The sequence below is a fragment of the Heterodontus francisci genome, chromosome 34 (genome assembly GCF_036365525.1).
Source record: "Heterodontus francisci isolate sHetFra1 chromosome 34, sHetFra1.hap1, whole genome shotgun sequence".
Taxonomy (NCBI): Eukaryota; Metazoa; Chordata; class Chondrichthyes; order Heterodontiformes; family Heterodontidae; genus Heterodontus; species Heterodontus francisci.
Genome location: NC_090404.1, coordinates 10,830,881 through 10,847,505, shown reverse-complemented (window position 1 = coordinate 10,847,505; position 16,625 = coordinate 10,830,881). Strand labels below are relative to the sequence as shown.

The following is a 16,625-nucleotide window of genomic DNA, read 5'->3' as shown; positions in this document are numbered from 1 at the left end:
GTGTCAGTGACTGTGGGGTTGGTTTATATCAGACAATGGGAGATTGGTGTCACTGACTGTGGGGTTGGTTTATATCAGACAATGGGAGATTGGTGTCAGTGACTGTGGGGTTGGTTTATATCAGACAATGGGAGATTGGTGTCAGTGACTGTGGGGTTGGTTTATATCAGACAGTGGGAGATTGGTGTCAGTGACTGTGGGGTTGGTTTATATCAGACAGGGGGAGATTGGTTCCAGTGACTGTGGGGTTGGTTTATATCAGACAGTGGGAGATTGGTGTCAGTGACTGTGGGGTTGGTTTATATCAGACAGTGGGAGATTGGTGTCAGTGACTGTGGGGTTGGTTTATATCAGACTGGGGGAGATTGGTTCCAGTGACTGTGGGGTTGGTTTATATCAGACAGTGGGAGATTGGTGTCAGTGACTGTGGGGTTGGTTTATATCAGACAGTGGGAGATTGGTGTCAGTGACTGTGGGATTGGTTTAGATCAGACAGTGGGAGACTGGTGTCAGTGACTGTGGAGTTGGTTTATATCAGACAGATGGAGATTGGTGTCAGTGACTGTGGAGTTGGTTTATGTCAGACAGGAGGAGATTGGTGTCAGTGACTGTGGAGTTGGTTTATATCAGACAGTGGGAGATTGGTGTCAGTGACTGTGGGGTTGGTTTATATCAGACAGATGGAAATTGGTGTCAGTGACTGTGGGGTTGGTTTATATCAGACAGATGGAAATTGGTGTCAGTGACTGAGAGGTTGGTTTATATCAGACAGGAGGAGATTGGTGTCAGTGACTGTGGGGTTGGTTTATATCAGACAGTGGGAGATTGGTGTCAGTGACTGTGGGGTTGGTTTATATCAGACAGATGGAAATTGGTGTCAGTGACTGAGGGGTTGGTTTATATCAGACAGGAGGAGATTGGTGTCAGTGACTGTGGGGTTGGTTTATATCAGACAGTGGGAGATTGGTGTCAGTGACTGTGGGGTTGGTTTATATCAGACAGTGGGAGATTGGTGTCAGTGACTGTGGGGTTGGTTTATATCAGACAGATGGAGATTGGTGTCAGTGATTGTGGGGTTGGTTTATATCAGACAGTGGGAGATTGGTGTCAGTGACTGTGGGGTTGGTTTATATCAGACAGGAGGAGATTGGTGTCAGTGACTGTGGGGTTGGTTTATATCAGACAGTGGGAGATTGGTGTCAGTGACTGTGGGGTTGGTTTATATCAGACAGTGGGAGATTGGTGTCAGTGACTGTGAGGTTGGTTTATATCAGACAGGAGGAGATTGGTGTCAGTGACTGTGGGGTTGGTTTATATCAGACAGGAGGAGATTGGTGTCAGTGACTGTGGGGTTGGTTTATATCAGACAGGAGGAGATTGGTGTCAGTGACTGTGGGGATGGTTTATATCAGACAGTGGGAGATTGGTGTCAGTGACTGTGGGGTTGGTTTATATCAGACAGGAGGAGATTGGTGTCAGTGACTGTGGGGTTGGTTTATATCAGACAGTGGGAGATTGGTGTCAGTGACTGTGGGGTTGGTTTATATCAGACAGTGGGAGATTGGTGTCAGTGACTGTGGGGTTGGTTTATATCAGACAGGAGGAGATTGGTGTCAGTGACTGTGGGGTTGGTTTCTATCAGACAGATGGAGATTGGTGTCAGTGACTGTGGGGTTGGTTTATATCAGACAGGAGGAGATTGGTGTCAGTGACTGTGGGGTTGGTTTATATCAGACAGTGGGAGATTGGTGTCAGTGACTGTGGGGTTGGTTTATATCAGACAGGAGGAGATTGGTGTCAGTGACTGTGGGGTTGCTTTATATCAGACAGGAGGAGATTGGTGTCAGTGACTGTGGGGTTGGTTTATATCAGACAGTGGGAGATTGGTGTCAGTGACTGTGGAGTTGGTTTATATCAGACAGTGGGAGATTGGTGTCAGTGACTGTGGGGTTGGTTTATATCAGACAGGAGGAGATTGGTGTCAGTGACTGTGGGGTTGGTTTATATCAGACAGGAGGAGATTGGTGTCGGTGACTGTGGGGTTTGTTTATATCAGACAGGAGCAGTTTGGTGTCAGTGACTGTGGGGTTGGTTTATATCAGACAGGAGGAGTTTGGTGTCAGTGACTGTGGGGTTGGTTTATATCAGACAGGAGGAGATTGGTGTCAGTGACTGTGGGGTTGGTTTATATCAGACAGGAGGAGATTGGTGTCAGTGACTGTGGGGTTTGTTTATATCAGACAGATTGTGATTGGTGTCAGTGACTGTGGGGTTGGTTTATATCAGACAGTGGGAGATTGGTGTCGGTGACTGTGGAGTTGGTTTATATCAGACAGGAGGAGATTGGTGTCAGTGACTGTGGGGTTGGTTTATGTCAGACAGGAGGAAACTAGTGTCAGTGACTGTGGGGTTTGTTTATATCAGACAGATTGTGATTGGTGTCAGTGACTGTGGGGTTTGTTTATATCAGACAGATTGTGATTGGTGTCAGTGACTGTGGGGTTGGTTTATATCAGACAGGAGGAGTTTGGTGTCAGTGACTGTGGGGTTGGTTTATGTCAGACAGGAGGAAACTGGTGTCAGTGACTGTGGAGTTGGTTTATATCAGACAGGAGGAGATTGGTGTCAGTGACTGTGGGGTTGGTTTATATCAGACAGTGGGAGATTGGTGTCAGTGACTGTGGGGTTGGTTTATATCAGACAGGAGGAGATTGGTGTCAGTGACTGTGGGGTTGGTTTATATCAGACAGTGGGAGATTGGTGTCAGTGACTGTGGGGTTGGTTTATATCAGACAGTGGGAGATTGGTGTCAGTGACTGTGGAGTTGGTTTATATCAGACAGGAGGAGATTGGTGTCAGTGACTGTGGGGTTGGTTTATGTCAGACAGGAGGAAACTGGTGTCAGTGACTGTGGGAATAGCAAACACTTTGTTCAAAAGCAGAGCAGTAAATTAGTTTTTCAAATTTTCTTCCCAAATGGACGGGTGTCTTTTCCATGCACTTTCTCACGTTTTGGATACAATGATACAGCTGGGACATGGAGGGTCTGATTTCCTTTCTGCTTTTCCCTCCTTGTGGATGCTTCTTGAAAACTGCCTCTTTGACCAAGCTTTTGGTCACCTGCCCTGATATGTCCTTATGTGGTTCAGAGGTATATTTTGTTGTATACAGTCCTTGTAAAGTGTCTTGGGACATTTCATTAGGTTCAAAGTGCTCTATCAAGAAAAGTTGTTGCAGCATGTGTTGGATTCTGTTGGTTTTGCTGCTGTTAATCACATCCAGGACTCAACCCTTCTGTTCATCCTGAAAGTGGGGTTTGTTTCTGCTAATGTTAATAATCACTCTCACTGGGCTGCGGTTTAATATCTTAATATCTATCAAATAAATCAGCTTTGTTTCAAACACTGTGTTGAGTCCTTGATTTCTCTAAGATAATTGGAGTCTAATTGATGTCCTGTTACTGACTGTTCCATTTTTGGGCCTTTTCTCTTTTCTAACTCCAGATTATTTCAGTTCTCATACTTTTGGTTACTCTCATGAACAAGTCCCAGCTCTCCATACCTTCCAGAGTGCCTCTCCTAGCCTTGGGATCCAGGGTCGGTATTGGGAACATGCCCGGGATCACTAAACACAAAACCCAGTCTGTAAATCACTTTCAGCTACTGGACGTAGCCTATGTTCCACAGCATCTCTCTCATCTTCGATGATCTGGCCTGCAAATGTGGTTTAAATTTAAACTTAAGTCCACTCAGCAAATGTATTTAACAAAAGAGGAACAAATAAACACATGAAATTACTGGCAAAATACGCAGCGGATTCCTGTGATCTGGAATGCACTGCCTGAAAGGGCAGTGAAAGCAGATTCTATTATAACTTTCCAAAGGGAATTGGATAAACATTTAAAAGGAAGAGTTTGCAGGGCTCTGGGGAAAGGCCAGGGGGGTGGGAGTAATTGGCAACTCTTTCAAAGATGCTGCAGGCCCCTCAATGCAACTCTATATTGACAGGAGACAGTCTGATGTCCAACTCCCTGAGAATAAAGATCCAAACTCTCTCATAAATCAGCTTAATTTCAAACCATTTGCAGCAAGTTGGGCTCCAGTTGCTCTGCTCCCCTGTCCCCGGGGTACAAACACTGTGAGCTGCGGTGCCCTCTAATTGTGACCCTGAGGCCGCGCTCCCTGTTCAAAGCACTGCGGCTCCGCCTCCCCCGGTTGATCCTCTGCTGTCCCCGCACTCGCTCTCCCGGCTCCGGCTGCTGCGCGCGCAGTCCCTCCCCCTACTTGCAACAAGACTCGGGCGGATTCCATCGCGCGGTGTATTCTGGGAATGGGACCCGCCATTGCGATCCATTGAATGCAGTTGGCTGTGATCCTCAGATAGGAGCGTGAATCGCTGGGACGAGGTGCAGTAAATGAGATGGCGAGAAACACAAGAAACCACGACCCAGCACCACACAGAGTGGGTTCACTCGGCCGAGGCTCGCTGTGCCACACAACAGACTTGTGAGCAAACTTGTAGCTCATGGAAGAAAAGGGACCGTAGCAACATAAATACAAAATTGGCTGAGTGACAGGAAACAATATGTGGTGGTTACTAGATGTTTTTCGGGCTGGAGGAAGGTTTGTAGTGGAGTTCCCCAAGGATCAGTGTTGGGACCCTTGCTTTTCCTGATAAATAGTAATGCCCTAGACCTTGGTGCACAAGGCACAATTTCAAAGTTTGCAGATGATACAAAACTTGGAAGCAGTTTGAACTGAGAGGAGGATACTGTAGAACTTCAAAGGGACATAAAGTTGGTGGAATGCACAGACAGATGACAGATTAAGTTCAACGCAGAGAAATGTGAGGTGATTCATTTTGGTAGGAACAAAGAACAATACAGCACAGGAACAGGCCATTCGGCCCTCCAAGCCTGCGCCGATCTTGATGCCTGCCTAAACTAAAACCTTCTGCACTTCCGGGGTCCGTATCCCTCTATTCCCATCCGATTCATGTATTTGTCAAGATGCCTCTTAAACGGCTCTATGGTACCTGCTTCCACCACCTCCCCCGGCAACAAGTTCCAGGCACTCACCACCCTCTGTGTAAAGAACTTGCCTCGCACATTCCCTCTAAACTTTGCCCCTCTCACCTTAAACCTATGTCCCCTAATAACTGACTCTTCCACCCTGGGAAAAAGCTTCTGACTATCCACTCTATCCATGCCGCTTATAACTTTGTAAACCTCTATCACGTCACCCCTCCACCTCCGTCGTTCCAGTGAAAACAATCCGAGCTTTTCCAACCTCCTCATAGCTAATGCCCTCCAGACCAGGCAACATCCTGGTAAACCTCTTCTGTACCCTCTTCAAAGCCTCCACGTCCTTCTGGTAGTGTGGCGACCAGAATTGCTAAGTGTGGCCTAACTAAAGTTCTGTACAGCTGCAGCATGACTTGCCTATTTTTATACTCTACGCCCCGACCGATGAAGGCAAGCATGCCGTACGCCTTCTTGACTACCTTATTCACCTGCGTTGCCACTTTCAGTGACCTGTGGACCTGTATGCCCAGATCTCTCTGCCTGTCAATACTCCTAAGGGTTCTGCCATTAACTGTACACTTCCCATCTGCATTAGACCTTCCAAAATGCATTACCTCACATTTGTCCGAATTAAACTCCATCTGCCATTTCTCCGCCCAAGTCTCTAACCGATCTATATCCTGCTGTATCCTCTGACAATCCTCATCACTGTCCGCAACTCCACCAACCTTTGCATCGTCCGCAAACTTACCAATCAGACCAGCTACATTTTCCTCTAAATCATTTATAAATACTACAAACAGCAAAGGTCCCAGCACTGATCCCTGCGGAACACCACTAGTCACATCCCTCCATTCAGAAAAGCACCCTTCCACTGCTACCCTCTATCTTCTATGACCGAGCCAGTTCCGTATCCAACTCCCCTCTGATCCCATGTGACTTCACCTTTTGTATCAGTCTGCCATGAGGGACCTTGTCAAAGGCTTTACTGAAGTCCATATAGATAACATCCACTGTCCTTCCTTCATCAATCATCTTCGTCACTTCCTCAAAAAACTCAATCAAATTAGTAAGACACGACCTCCCCTTCACAAAATCATGCTTCCTCTCGCTAATAAGTCCATTTGTTTCCATATGGGAGTAAATCCTGTCCCGAAGAATCCTCTCTAATAATTTCCCTACCACTGACGTGAGGCTCACCGGCCCATAATTTCCTGGATTATCCTTGCTACCCTTCTTCAGCAAAGGAACATCATTGGCTATTCTCCAGTCCTCTGGGACCTCACCTGTAGCCAATGAGGAGGCAAAGATTTCTGTCAAGGCCCCAGCAATTTTTTCCCTTGCCTCCCTCAGTATTCTGGGGTAGATCCCATCAGGCCTTGGGGACTTATCTACTTTTTGAGAACATGGAAAGACAATATAGAATAAAGGGTACAATTCTAAAGGGGGTGCAGGAGCAGAGGTACCTGGGTGTATGTGCGCATAAGTCATTGAAGGTGGCAGGACAGGTTGAGAGAGTGGTTAATAAAGCATACAGTATCCTGGGCTTTATTAACAGTACAGTACAAGAGCAAGGAAGTTATGTTGAACTGGTATAAAACACTAGTTTGGCTGCAGTTGGAGTATTGAGCGCCGCACTGGAGGAAAAACGTGAGAGCATAAGGAAAAGATTCACAAGAATGGCTCCAGGGATGAGGAATTTCAGTTATGAAGATAGATTGGAGAAGAGAAGGCTGACAGGTGATTTCATAGAGACATTCAAAATCATGAGTGATCAGGACAGAGTAGATAAACAGAAACTGTTCCCATTCATGAAAGGATCAAGAACAAGAGGGCACAGATTTAAAGTATTTGTTAAGAGAAGCAAAAGCGACAGGAGAAACTTTTCACACAAGTCGTTAAGGTTTGTAGTGTACATTAATGATTTAGATGTGAATATAGGAGGTATGATCAGTAAGTTCGCAGATGACACAAAATTGGTGGATTTGTAAATAGCGAGGATGAAATCCTTAGATTACAGGAAGATATCGATGGGCTGGTAAGATGGGCGGAGTTTAATCCTGAGAAGTGAGGTGATACATTTTGGGAGGACTAACAAGGCAAGGGAATATACAATGGATGACAGGAGCCTAGGAAGTACAGAGGGTCAGAGGGCCCTTGGTGTACTTGTCCATAGATCACTGAAGGCAGCGGCACAGGTAGATAAGGTGGTTAGGAAGGCATATGGGCTACTTGCCTTTATTAGCCGAGACATAGAATATAAGAGCAGGGAGGTTATGATGGAGCCGTATAAAATGCTAGTTAGGCCACAGCTGGAGTAGTGTGTACAGTTCTGGGCACCACGCTATAGGAAGGATGTGATTGCACTGGAGAGGGTGCAGAGGAGATTCACCAGGATGTTGCCTGGGCTGGAGTATTTCAGCTATGAAGAGAGACTGAAAAGGCTCGGGTTGCTTTCCTTGGAGCAGAGAAGGCTGAGAGGGGACCTGATTGAGGTCTACAAAATTATGAAGGGCATTGACAAGTTAGATAGGAAGAAACTTATTCCCTTAGTGGAAGGATCAATAAGCAGGGGCATACACATAAGGGGCAGGAGGTTTAGAGGCGATTTGAAGAAAAAAAAATTTCATCCAGAGGGTGGTTGGAATCTGGAACGCACTGCCTGAAGAGGTGGTACAGGCAGGAACCCTCAACATTTAAGAAGTATTTAGATGAGAACTTGAAACACCATAGCATACAAGGCTACGGGCCAAGTGCTGGAAAAAGCAATTCGAATAGATAGGTGCTTGATGGCCGGCACAGACACGATGGGCCGAAGGGCCTCTTTCTGTGCTGTATAACTCTAAGGTCTGGAAATGCACTGCCTGAGAACGTGGTGGAGGCAGGTTCAATTGAAGCATTCAAAAGGGAATTAGACAGTTATATGAAAAGAAGGTGCAGGGTTATGGGGAGAAGACAGGGGCATGGAACTGAGGGAGTTGCACTTTCAGAGAGCTGGTGCAGACATGATGGGCCGAATGGCCTCCTTCTGTGCTGTAATGATTCTGTGCTTCTGTGGGTCACAGCAAACCGTATTAATGATCAGAATAAGGAGACTGCCCAGAATGTCAACTAAACACATCACTCATTCATCAAGGGGTCATACAGTTAAAGGCACAGACACAGCTTCATCCTTTTGTATGTTTCTTATTTTTTGTGTTAACAAAAGAACATAAGAAATAGGAGCATCAGTAGGCCATTTGGCCCTTCGAGCCTGCTCCGCCATTTAATAAGATCATGGCCGATCTGATTGTGGCCTTAACTCCACTTTCCTGCACTCTCATCCCACCATAACCATTGACTCCACTGTAGATGACAGTCCCACTGCTTGCCTGTGGGATTGAGGTAGATATTTAAAGGGACAGTATGTGGGAAGCACACATGAACAAAACAAGCAAGTCATGGAAACGTTACAAGTTCTTCATTATCTACAGATCAAATGTCTGTTGCATAATTGTACCACCGGTTAACAGGCTCCTGTGAACTCCTCAATTTGCGACTTTCATGCAGATTTTAACCAATTTATTTCACAGAGGTGTTAAAATGGTGGACTCAGATCTCTCACACACAAACATGTTAAATCTTTGTAAGATTATTAACAGTTATTTTTAGCCTGGAAACATAAACCTGACATTTCAGTTAGGAACAGATCACAGCTTTACACCAATCTCATTCACCGTTGTTCTTCCTGACTCTAAACACAGTTGTAAAGGAGCCTTCTGTTCCGTGCCCAGGAGCTCTGAACCACAGAAGAGAGCGGCTGGGACACATTTCTTACACTCCTCAGGGTTAACCCACGCGGGGACTTTGCTGTCAGTGACGAGAGACGAGAAAGACCAAAGTGCCGTTTGAGCCTCTCAGTGTCACCCTGAAGGACTGTGTTCAGGCTGAAGTTCTGTTCCTGCTGTACGATCCTCCCCCCAGACTGTCCTTTCTGAGCTCCAGCCGGGTGATGTTAAACACTCAGGTGGGAAAGAAAACAATGTGTTTAAACCAAAGCTGATACATTTCAGTTTTCCAGAATATTAACCCCTATAACTGGGTTGGAGTTTAACATCAGCAGAAACAAACCCCGACTGTCTGACAGGATGGTAAAGGCAGAAACCCTCACAACATTTAAAAACTACTTGGATATGCACTTGAAGTGCAATAATCTACAAAGCTACAGGCCAACAGCTGGAAAGTGTGATTCGGCTGGATGGCTACTCGTTGGCCAGCATGGACACAGTCCAGGATGTAATTAACAGCAACAACAGAAGAAACCAACCCCTGCAGTCACTTGTGAACTCGCTGGTGTCTCAGCAGGTGGAATGACTGAGTGAATCCCTTCTCACACACAGAGCAGGTGAACGGCCGCTCCCCAGTGTGACTCCGCTCATGTCAGCTAATCGCCTGAACCCAGTCCCGCAGTGAGAGCACATGAATGGTCTCTCGTCAGTGTGAACACGTTGATGACACGTCAGTTCCCCAGAACTTTTATAGCATTTCCCACAGTCTGGGCACTTAAAAGGTCTCTCATCAGTATGAACTCGCTGGTGCTTCAGCAGGGCAGAGAAATCAGTGAATCCCTTGTCACACACTGAGCAGGTGAACGGTCTCTCTCCAGTGTGAATGCGCTGGTGAATTTCCAGCCCAAATGGGTAACTGAATCCCTTCCCACAGTCACCACATTTACACGGTTTCTCCCCAGTGTGGCTGCACTTGTGTCTCGACAGACCAGATGATCGGCTGAAGCCTCGTCCACACACAGAACACGTGTACGGTTTCTCCCCACTGTGAACGGTGTTTTTCCCTTCCATGTTTTGAGGCTGATGATATATTCACATCGCGGTGAAGTGAATGACTGTCAGATGTTAAAGTGATGTTTGGTTTGAGCTCCCTGTCTGTGAATCCTCTCCTTCTAATACCTGTAAAATGAATTTAAAACAGGGAAAAGGGAGCGAGAGAGAAAAAAAAGATAAAAGCAGGTTGTGAAATTGAGCTGAATGAATCTAGTAAATTTTGAGACCGACACCAGAAAGTGACCATGAAAACTGCCAGAATGTTGTAAAAATCCAACTGGCTCACAGCCCTTAAACCATTACTGACAGAATCATCATCTATTCTGACAGCTCCTTTGGTTGTAATTCCCTCACAGAATATCTACCTCTCTGGCAAAAACACAGCTTCCCCACAGCAGAAAGGAAACCGCTCACCCACCACTCCCAATGATCTGGGATATTGCTGGGAAGTGTCCAGGACAAATTGCTGTTTGGAAGGTGAAGGTAGATCAGGAACAGGAGTTAGTGAAGAGGGTGACGGTAATAACCAGGCAGACATACTCACCAGGAAAGCTGCTATGGAGAGGATTCAATGGGATCCACCCAAAGCACAATCACTGGCACCGGTACGACAGACTCCAGTTATACCTGATTTAATAACCTATCAGGACACCGACCCTGGTGTGGCTATAGTCAAAGAGGCCGTACACCACGGGAAAGACTTTCCCTTGTCTCTCACACCAAGTAAGGACTCACTCGTCCTACATGATGAGGTTTTGTATCACAAGCATGTGTTTAACTTGACTTGGGTCACACCTCTCTGCCTCAAAAGAATTAATTTTGTTTATGTATCTAATTGGGGGCATGTTTCCGTTTCGAGTCCTCGATATGTTACATAATTATTATTGGTGGTCGATGATGCTCCAGGATGTCCATCACCACCTGAACCTGTGTCTCATCCTCTGCCCAAATGAATCCAGCCAACAAACAACAACTTGTATTTATATAGCGTCTTTAATGTAATAAAACATTCCAAGGCACTTCACTGGAATGTTATAAAGCAAAATTGGTCACCAAACCACATTAGGTGATATTAGGTCAGATAACCAAAAGCTTGGTCAAAGAGGGAGGTTTAATCGAGCATCGTAAAGGAGGAAATCGAGGCACAGACATTTAAGGAGGGAATTCCAGAGCTTAGGGCCCAGACAACTGAAAGCACTGCCACAAGTGGTGAAGCAATTAAAAAAATCAGAGAGAAACAAGATGCCAGAATTAGATGAGCACAGATAGTGATAGGAGGTTCGATAGTCAGGGGAACAGACAGGCGTTTCTGCAGCCACAGACATGAATCCAGGATGGTGTGTTCCCTCCCTGGTGCCAGGGTCCAGGATATCACTGAGCTGCTTCAGAGCATCCTGAGGGAGGGGGAGGGTGAACAGCCAGCAGTCATGGTCCACATTGGTACCAATGACATAGGTAGAAAGAGGGATGCGGTCCTGCAGAAAGAGTTTACTGAGCTAGGTAAGAAATTAGCAAGCAGGACGTCAAAAGTAGCAATTTCCGGATTACTCCCAGTGCCACGCGTAAGTAATTCCTGGAATAAAAGGATAAGACAGGTGAATGCGTGGCTGGAAAGTTGATGCAGGTTGGAGGGCTTTAGATTCTTGAGGCATTGGGACCGGCTCTGGCGGAGATGGGACCTGTACAGGCCAGACAAGTTGCACCTGAACAGAGCCGGGAATGCATTGCTTGCGGGACATTTCGCTCGTGCTGTTGGGAAAGGTTTAAACTAGTTTGACAGGAGGATGGGGACCTGAGGGTAGACTCAGCTGGGACAAAATTAGAAATGAAAATGGAAGGTGGAAAATTAATGGATGAGTCTGGAAGGCAGAGGAAACGAGGGTTAGAAAATTAAAAAAAAAGAGTTTGACAGTGCTCAAGAGTATCAATTTCAATGCAAGGATTATAACAAATAAAGCAGATGAACTAAGGGCACAGATAGACACGTGGCAGTATGATATCATAGCTATTACAGAAACATGGCTTAAGGAGGGACAGGAATGGCAGCTCAACGTTCCTGGTTACAGGGCTTTCAGACACGATAGGGAGGGGGATAAGAAAGGAGGGGGAGTGGCAATTTTGGTCAAGGAAACTATTACAGCTGTGAGGAGGGATGATATGTGGAAGGTTCATCAAATGAGGCCATGTGGATTAAGCGAAGGAACAAAAAAAAGAGGTAATCACAGTGCTGGGAGTCTACTATAGACCCCCAAGCAGTCAAAAGGAAATAGAAGAGCACATATGTAGGTCAATCTCTGAGAAGTGCAAGAACAATAAGGCAGTAATAGTAGGGGATTTTAACTACCCTAATATTGACTGTGACAGTTTTAGTGTGAAAGGAATTGAGGGAGCAGAATTTCTGGAGGTCCATTTAGAACTTTTTTCCCCAGTATGTAGCAAGTCCAACAAGACATAGTGCAGTTTTAGACAATGAAGATGGGCAGGTAGAAGGAGTGGCAGTGGGAGAGCATTTGGTGGTAATGATCATAATTCAGTCAGTTTTTACATAATTGTGGAAAAAGACAAGGATAGAACAGGAGTTAGAGTTCTCTATTGAGGAAAGGCTAATTTTACTAAACTGAGGAGCGATTTAGCAAAAGCGGACTGAAAACACCTACTTGAAGGTAAATCAGTGTCAGAGCAGTGGGAGGCATTCAAAGGGGAGATTCAAGGCGTTCAGAGTAAACATGTACTCACAAAGAAAAAGGTTGGGACAGCCAAATCTACAGCCCCATGGATGTCAAGGAGCCTACAGGTTAACATAAAGCAGAAAAGGAAAGCTAATGTCCGACACCGAGAATTCAATACTACAGAAAGCCGACAGGAGTATAGAAAGTGGAGGGATGAAATCAAAAAGGAAATTAGGAAAGCAAAGAGAGGGCATGCAAAATCAAGGTGAACCCAAAGATGTTTTATCAATACATTTAGAGGATAACTAAGAAGAGAGTAGGACCCATAAAAGACCAAAAAGGTAACCTATGTGTAGGAGCGGAAGATATTGGTATGGTTCTTAATGAATACTTTTCGTGTCTTCACAAAAGAGGGGACGATGCAGATATTGTAGTTAAGGAGGAAAAGTGTGAAGTATTGGATGTGATAAACACAGGGAGAGAGGAAGTATTAATGGAATTAGCATCCTTGAAAGCTGATAGATCACCAGGACCAGATGAAATGTACCCCAAGCTGTTAAAAGAAGTGAGCGAGGAAATAGCGGAAAGTCTGGCCATCATTTTCCAGTCGTCACGGGATTTAGGTGTGGTGCCGGAGGTTTGGAGGGCTGCTAACATTGTACCTCTGTTTAAAAAGGGAGTGAAGAACAGACCAAGTAATTACAGGCCAGTCAGTCTAACCTCAGTAATGGGCAAATTATTGGAATCAATTCTGAGAGACAGGAGAACTTAGAACTGCATGGATTAAGCAAGGATCGTCAGCATGGATTTGTTAAAGGAAGATGTTGTCTGACTAAATTGATCAATTTTTTTGAAGCAGTAACAAGAAAGATAGATGAGGGTAGTGCAGTGATGTGGTCTACATGGATTTTAACAAGGCTTTTGACAAGGTCCTACATGGCAGACGGATTTAACAAAAAAACCCATGGGACCCAGGGAAATGCAGTAAGGTGGATACAAAATTGGCTCAGTGGCAGGAAACAAAGGGTAATTGTTGACGTGGGTTTTAGCGACTGGAGGGCTGTTTCCAGTGGCGTTCCGCAGGGCTCAGCACTGGGACCCCTGCTTTTTGTGCTATATATTCACGATTTGGATGTAAATGTAGGGGGCATGATCAAGAAGTTTGCAGATGACACAAAGATTGGCCATGTGGTAGATAGCGAGGAAGATAGCTGGAAGCTGCAGGATGATATTGATGGTCTGGTCAGGTAGGCAGAAAAGTGACAAATGGAATTCAATCTGGAGAAGTTTGAGGTGATGCATTTGGGAAGGTCAAACAAGGCAAAGAAACACACGATTAATGGGAGAATACTGGGAGGTGTAGAGGAAGTGAGGGATATTGGAATGTCCACAGATCCCTGAAGGTAGCAGGACAGGTTGATAAGGTGGTTAAGAAGGCAGATGGAATCCTTTCCTATATCAGCCAAGGTACAGAATACAAGAGCTGGGAGGTTATGCTGGAACTGTATAACTCATTGGTTAGGCCACAACTTGAGTATGGTGTGCAATTCTTGGCACCACACTATGGGTAGGATGTGTTTGCACTGGAGAGGGTGCAGAGGAGATTCACCAGGATGTTGCCTGGGCTGGAGCGTTTCAGCTATGAAGAGAGACTGGATAGGCTAGGGTTGTTCTCCTTGGAGCAGAGAAGGCTGAGAAGGTACATGATTGAGGTATACAAAATTATGAGGGGCATTGATAGATGAGATAGGAAGAAACTTTTTCCCTTAGCGGAGAGGTCAATAACCAGGGGGCATAGATATAAAGTAAGGGGCAGGAAGTTTAGAGGGGATTTGAGGAAAAAAAATTTCACCCAGAGGGTGGCTGGAATCTGGAACGCACTGCCTGAAAAGGTGGTAGAGGCAGGAACCCTCACAACATTTAAGAAGTATTTAGATGAGCACTTGAAACACCATAGCATAGAAGGCTATGGGCCAAGTGCTGGAAAATGGGATTAGAATAGTTAGGTGCTTGATGGCCGGCACAGACACGATGGGCCAAAGGGCCTGTTTCTGTGCTGTATAACTCTAATTCTGGTCACCTAATTACAGAAAGGATGTAATTGCACCAGAGAGGGTACAGAGGAGATTTACGAGGATGTTCCCGGGACTGGAGAAATGCAATTATGAGGAAAGATTGGATCGGCTGGGGTTGTTCTCCTTGGAACAGAGAAGGCTGAGGGGAGATTTGATTGAAATGTACAAAGTTGTGATGGGCTTGGTTAGAGTGGAGGTGAAGGGTCTGGTTACTTTAGCAGAGAGGTGAGTGAGTAGGGGGCATAGATTTAAAGTGGTTAGTACTGGGGGTCTGGAACTCATTGCTTGAAAGGGTAGTTGAAGCAGAAACCCTCAACTCATTCAAAAGAAGTCTGGATATGCACCTCAAGTGTCGTGATCTGCAGGGCTATGGACGAAATGCTGGAAGGCGGGATTAGAATGGGTGCAACGTTTTTCGTCCGGTACAGACACGATGGGCCAAGTGGCCTCTTTCTGTGCTTTAAATTTATATATTTTTTTAGATTAGAGATACAGCACTGAAACAGGCCCTTCGGCCCACCGAGTCTGTGCCGACCATCAACCCCCCATTTATACTAATCCTACACTAATCCCATATTCCTACCAAACATCCCCACCTGTCCCTATATTTCCCTACCACCTACCTATACTAGTGACAATTTATAATGGTCAATTTACCTATCAACCTGCAAGTCTTTGGCATGTGGGAGGAAACCGGAGCACCCGGAGGAAACCCATGCAGACACAGGGAGAACTTGCAAACTCCACACAGGCAGTACCCAGAATCGAACCCGGGTCCCTGGAGCTGTGAGGCTGCGGTGCTAACCACTGCGCTGCCCATCATGATTCTTATACACTGGTCCACTTGGCTCTGAAGTGTCTGAAACTCAGGATAGGAATTCCAGGAAAACAAAATACTGACAAATGTTAAAGTGTTTTGTTGATAAAAGAAACATTGATTTCACTTTGAAATGATAAATAGTTTACCAGGGGTTCACACTGACTCACCTGACTAGCAGCCTCAGGTTGCAGCTCTCAAAGGCCGCGATTGCTTCCAGAAGCCGCTGCTCCCTTGGCCCTCCGGCCTCTGAGCTTCTTCCTGTTGCTTCCCAGGACAATCAATCAGCTCTCGGTAACATGACCCTATCAGAGGGAGTTCAGGGGCTCAGAGGAAGAAAACAAATGAGGCCATGAATCTGAGTTGGGAAATACAATGAGAGAAACAGGATTGAATTTATAAAATAAACTATTTCACATCAAATCAATTATTGTAATTAATATATTCCTTTGGCGCGATAGGGAGGAGCTTGTGAGTCGCATCTGCAGCCAGTAAGTGGCGGAAAAACACCCGGTGTTGGCCGCAAACCCCGAATAAGAATCTCCAGGTCCCGCGTTTGCAGCTCCGGGCTTTTTTCCCCAGGAACAGGGTCGCCATCGTGGTTGAGCGCATGCGCGGCCATCTTGGTGACGACACAGAGAGTGGGCGGGGCTTCAGGGTCCCAGTGACCAGGAGAGAAAATCATTGACTCATTGATTTGATTCTCAGTCTGCAACACAGGGGCTGGAGAACTGAACCCAGCCAGAGTAGAGGGAGAGAGAAGATTCACAACCCTCCGAGTAAAGAAATTTCTCCTCATCTCTGTCCTAAGTGGCTTCCCCCTTATCTTGAAATTGTGTCCCTGGTTCTAGACTCCCCAACCAGGGGAAACATCTTAGCTGCATCTACCCTTTAAGTATTTTGTAGGTTTCAATGAGATCACCTCTCATTCTTCGAAACTCTAGAGAATATAGGCCCAGTTTCCCCAATCTCTCTTCAGAGGACAGTCCTGCCCGGGAACAAGTCTGGTGAACCTTCGTTGCACTCCCTCTATGGCAATAATATCCTTCCTAAGGTAAGGGGAGCATAACTGCACACAGTACGCCAGATGTGGTATAACCAAGGTTCTAAACAATTGAAGAAAGACTTCACTACTCCTCTACTCACATCTTCTTGTGATAAAGGCTGACATACTATTAACCTTCCTAATTGCTTGCTGTACCCGCATGTTTCAGTGACATA

General features: G+C 45.7%; 2 protein-coding genes across 2 annotated transcripts in view; one reads left to right on the top strand and one right to left on the bottom strand.

Annotated features, from left to right (window-relative positions):
• Window positions 1-16,625, top strand: part of LOC137348617 (uncharacterized) — an 86,269-nt gene that overhangs the window by 39,208 nt on the left and 30,436 nt on the right. The window contains exons 19-21 of the mRNA XM_068013896.1: window positions 9,208-9,367; window positions 10,200-10,566; window positions 15,549-15,698. Of these exons, the coding sequence (XP_067869997.1) occupies window positions 9,208-9,367; window positions 10,200-10,566; window positions 15,549-15,698 (677 nt within the window). The remainder of the gene's footprint in view (window positions 1-9,207; window positions 9,368-10,199; window positions 10,567-15,548; window positions 15,699-16,625) is intronic.
• Window positions 8,287-16,028, bottom strand: LOC137349042 (zinc finger protein 664-like). The gene is made up of 2 exons (XM_068014317.1): window positions 15,575-16,028; window positions 8,287-9,969 (listed from the first exon to the last, which is right to left on the bottom strand). The coding sequence occupies exon 2, from the start codon at window positions 9,859-9,861 to the stop codon at window positions 9,361-9,363; it is 501 nt and encodes a 166-aa protein (XP_067870418.1). The 5' UTR covers window positions 9,862-9,969; window positions 15,575-16,028; the 3' UTR covers window positions 8,287-9,360.

Excerpts from the sequence above, each read along its gene's own strand:
- LOC137349042 (XM_068014317.1), bottom strand. The coding sequence starts at position 9,861 with ATGGAAGGGAAAAACACCGTTCACAGTGGGGAGAAACCGTACACGTGT.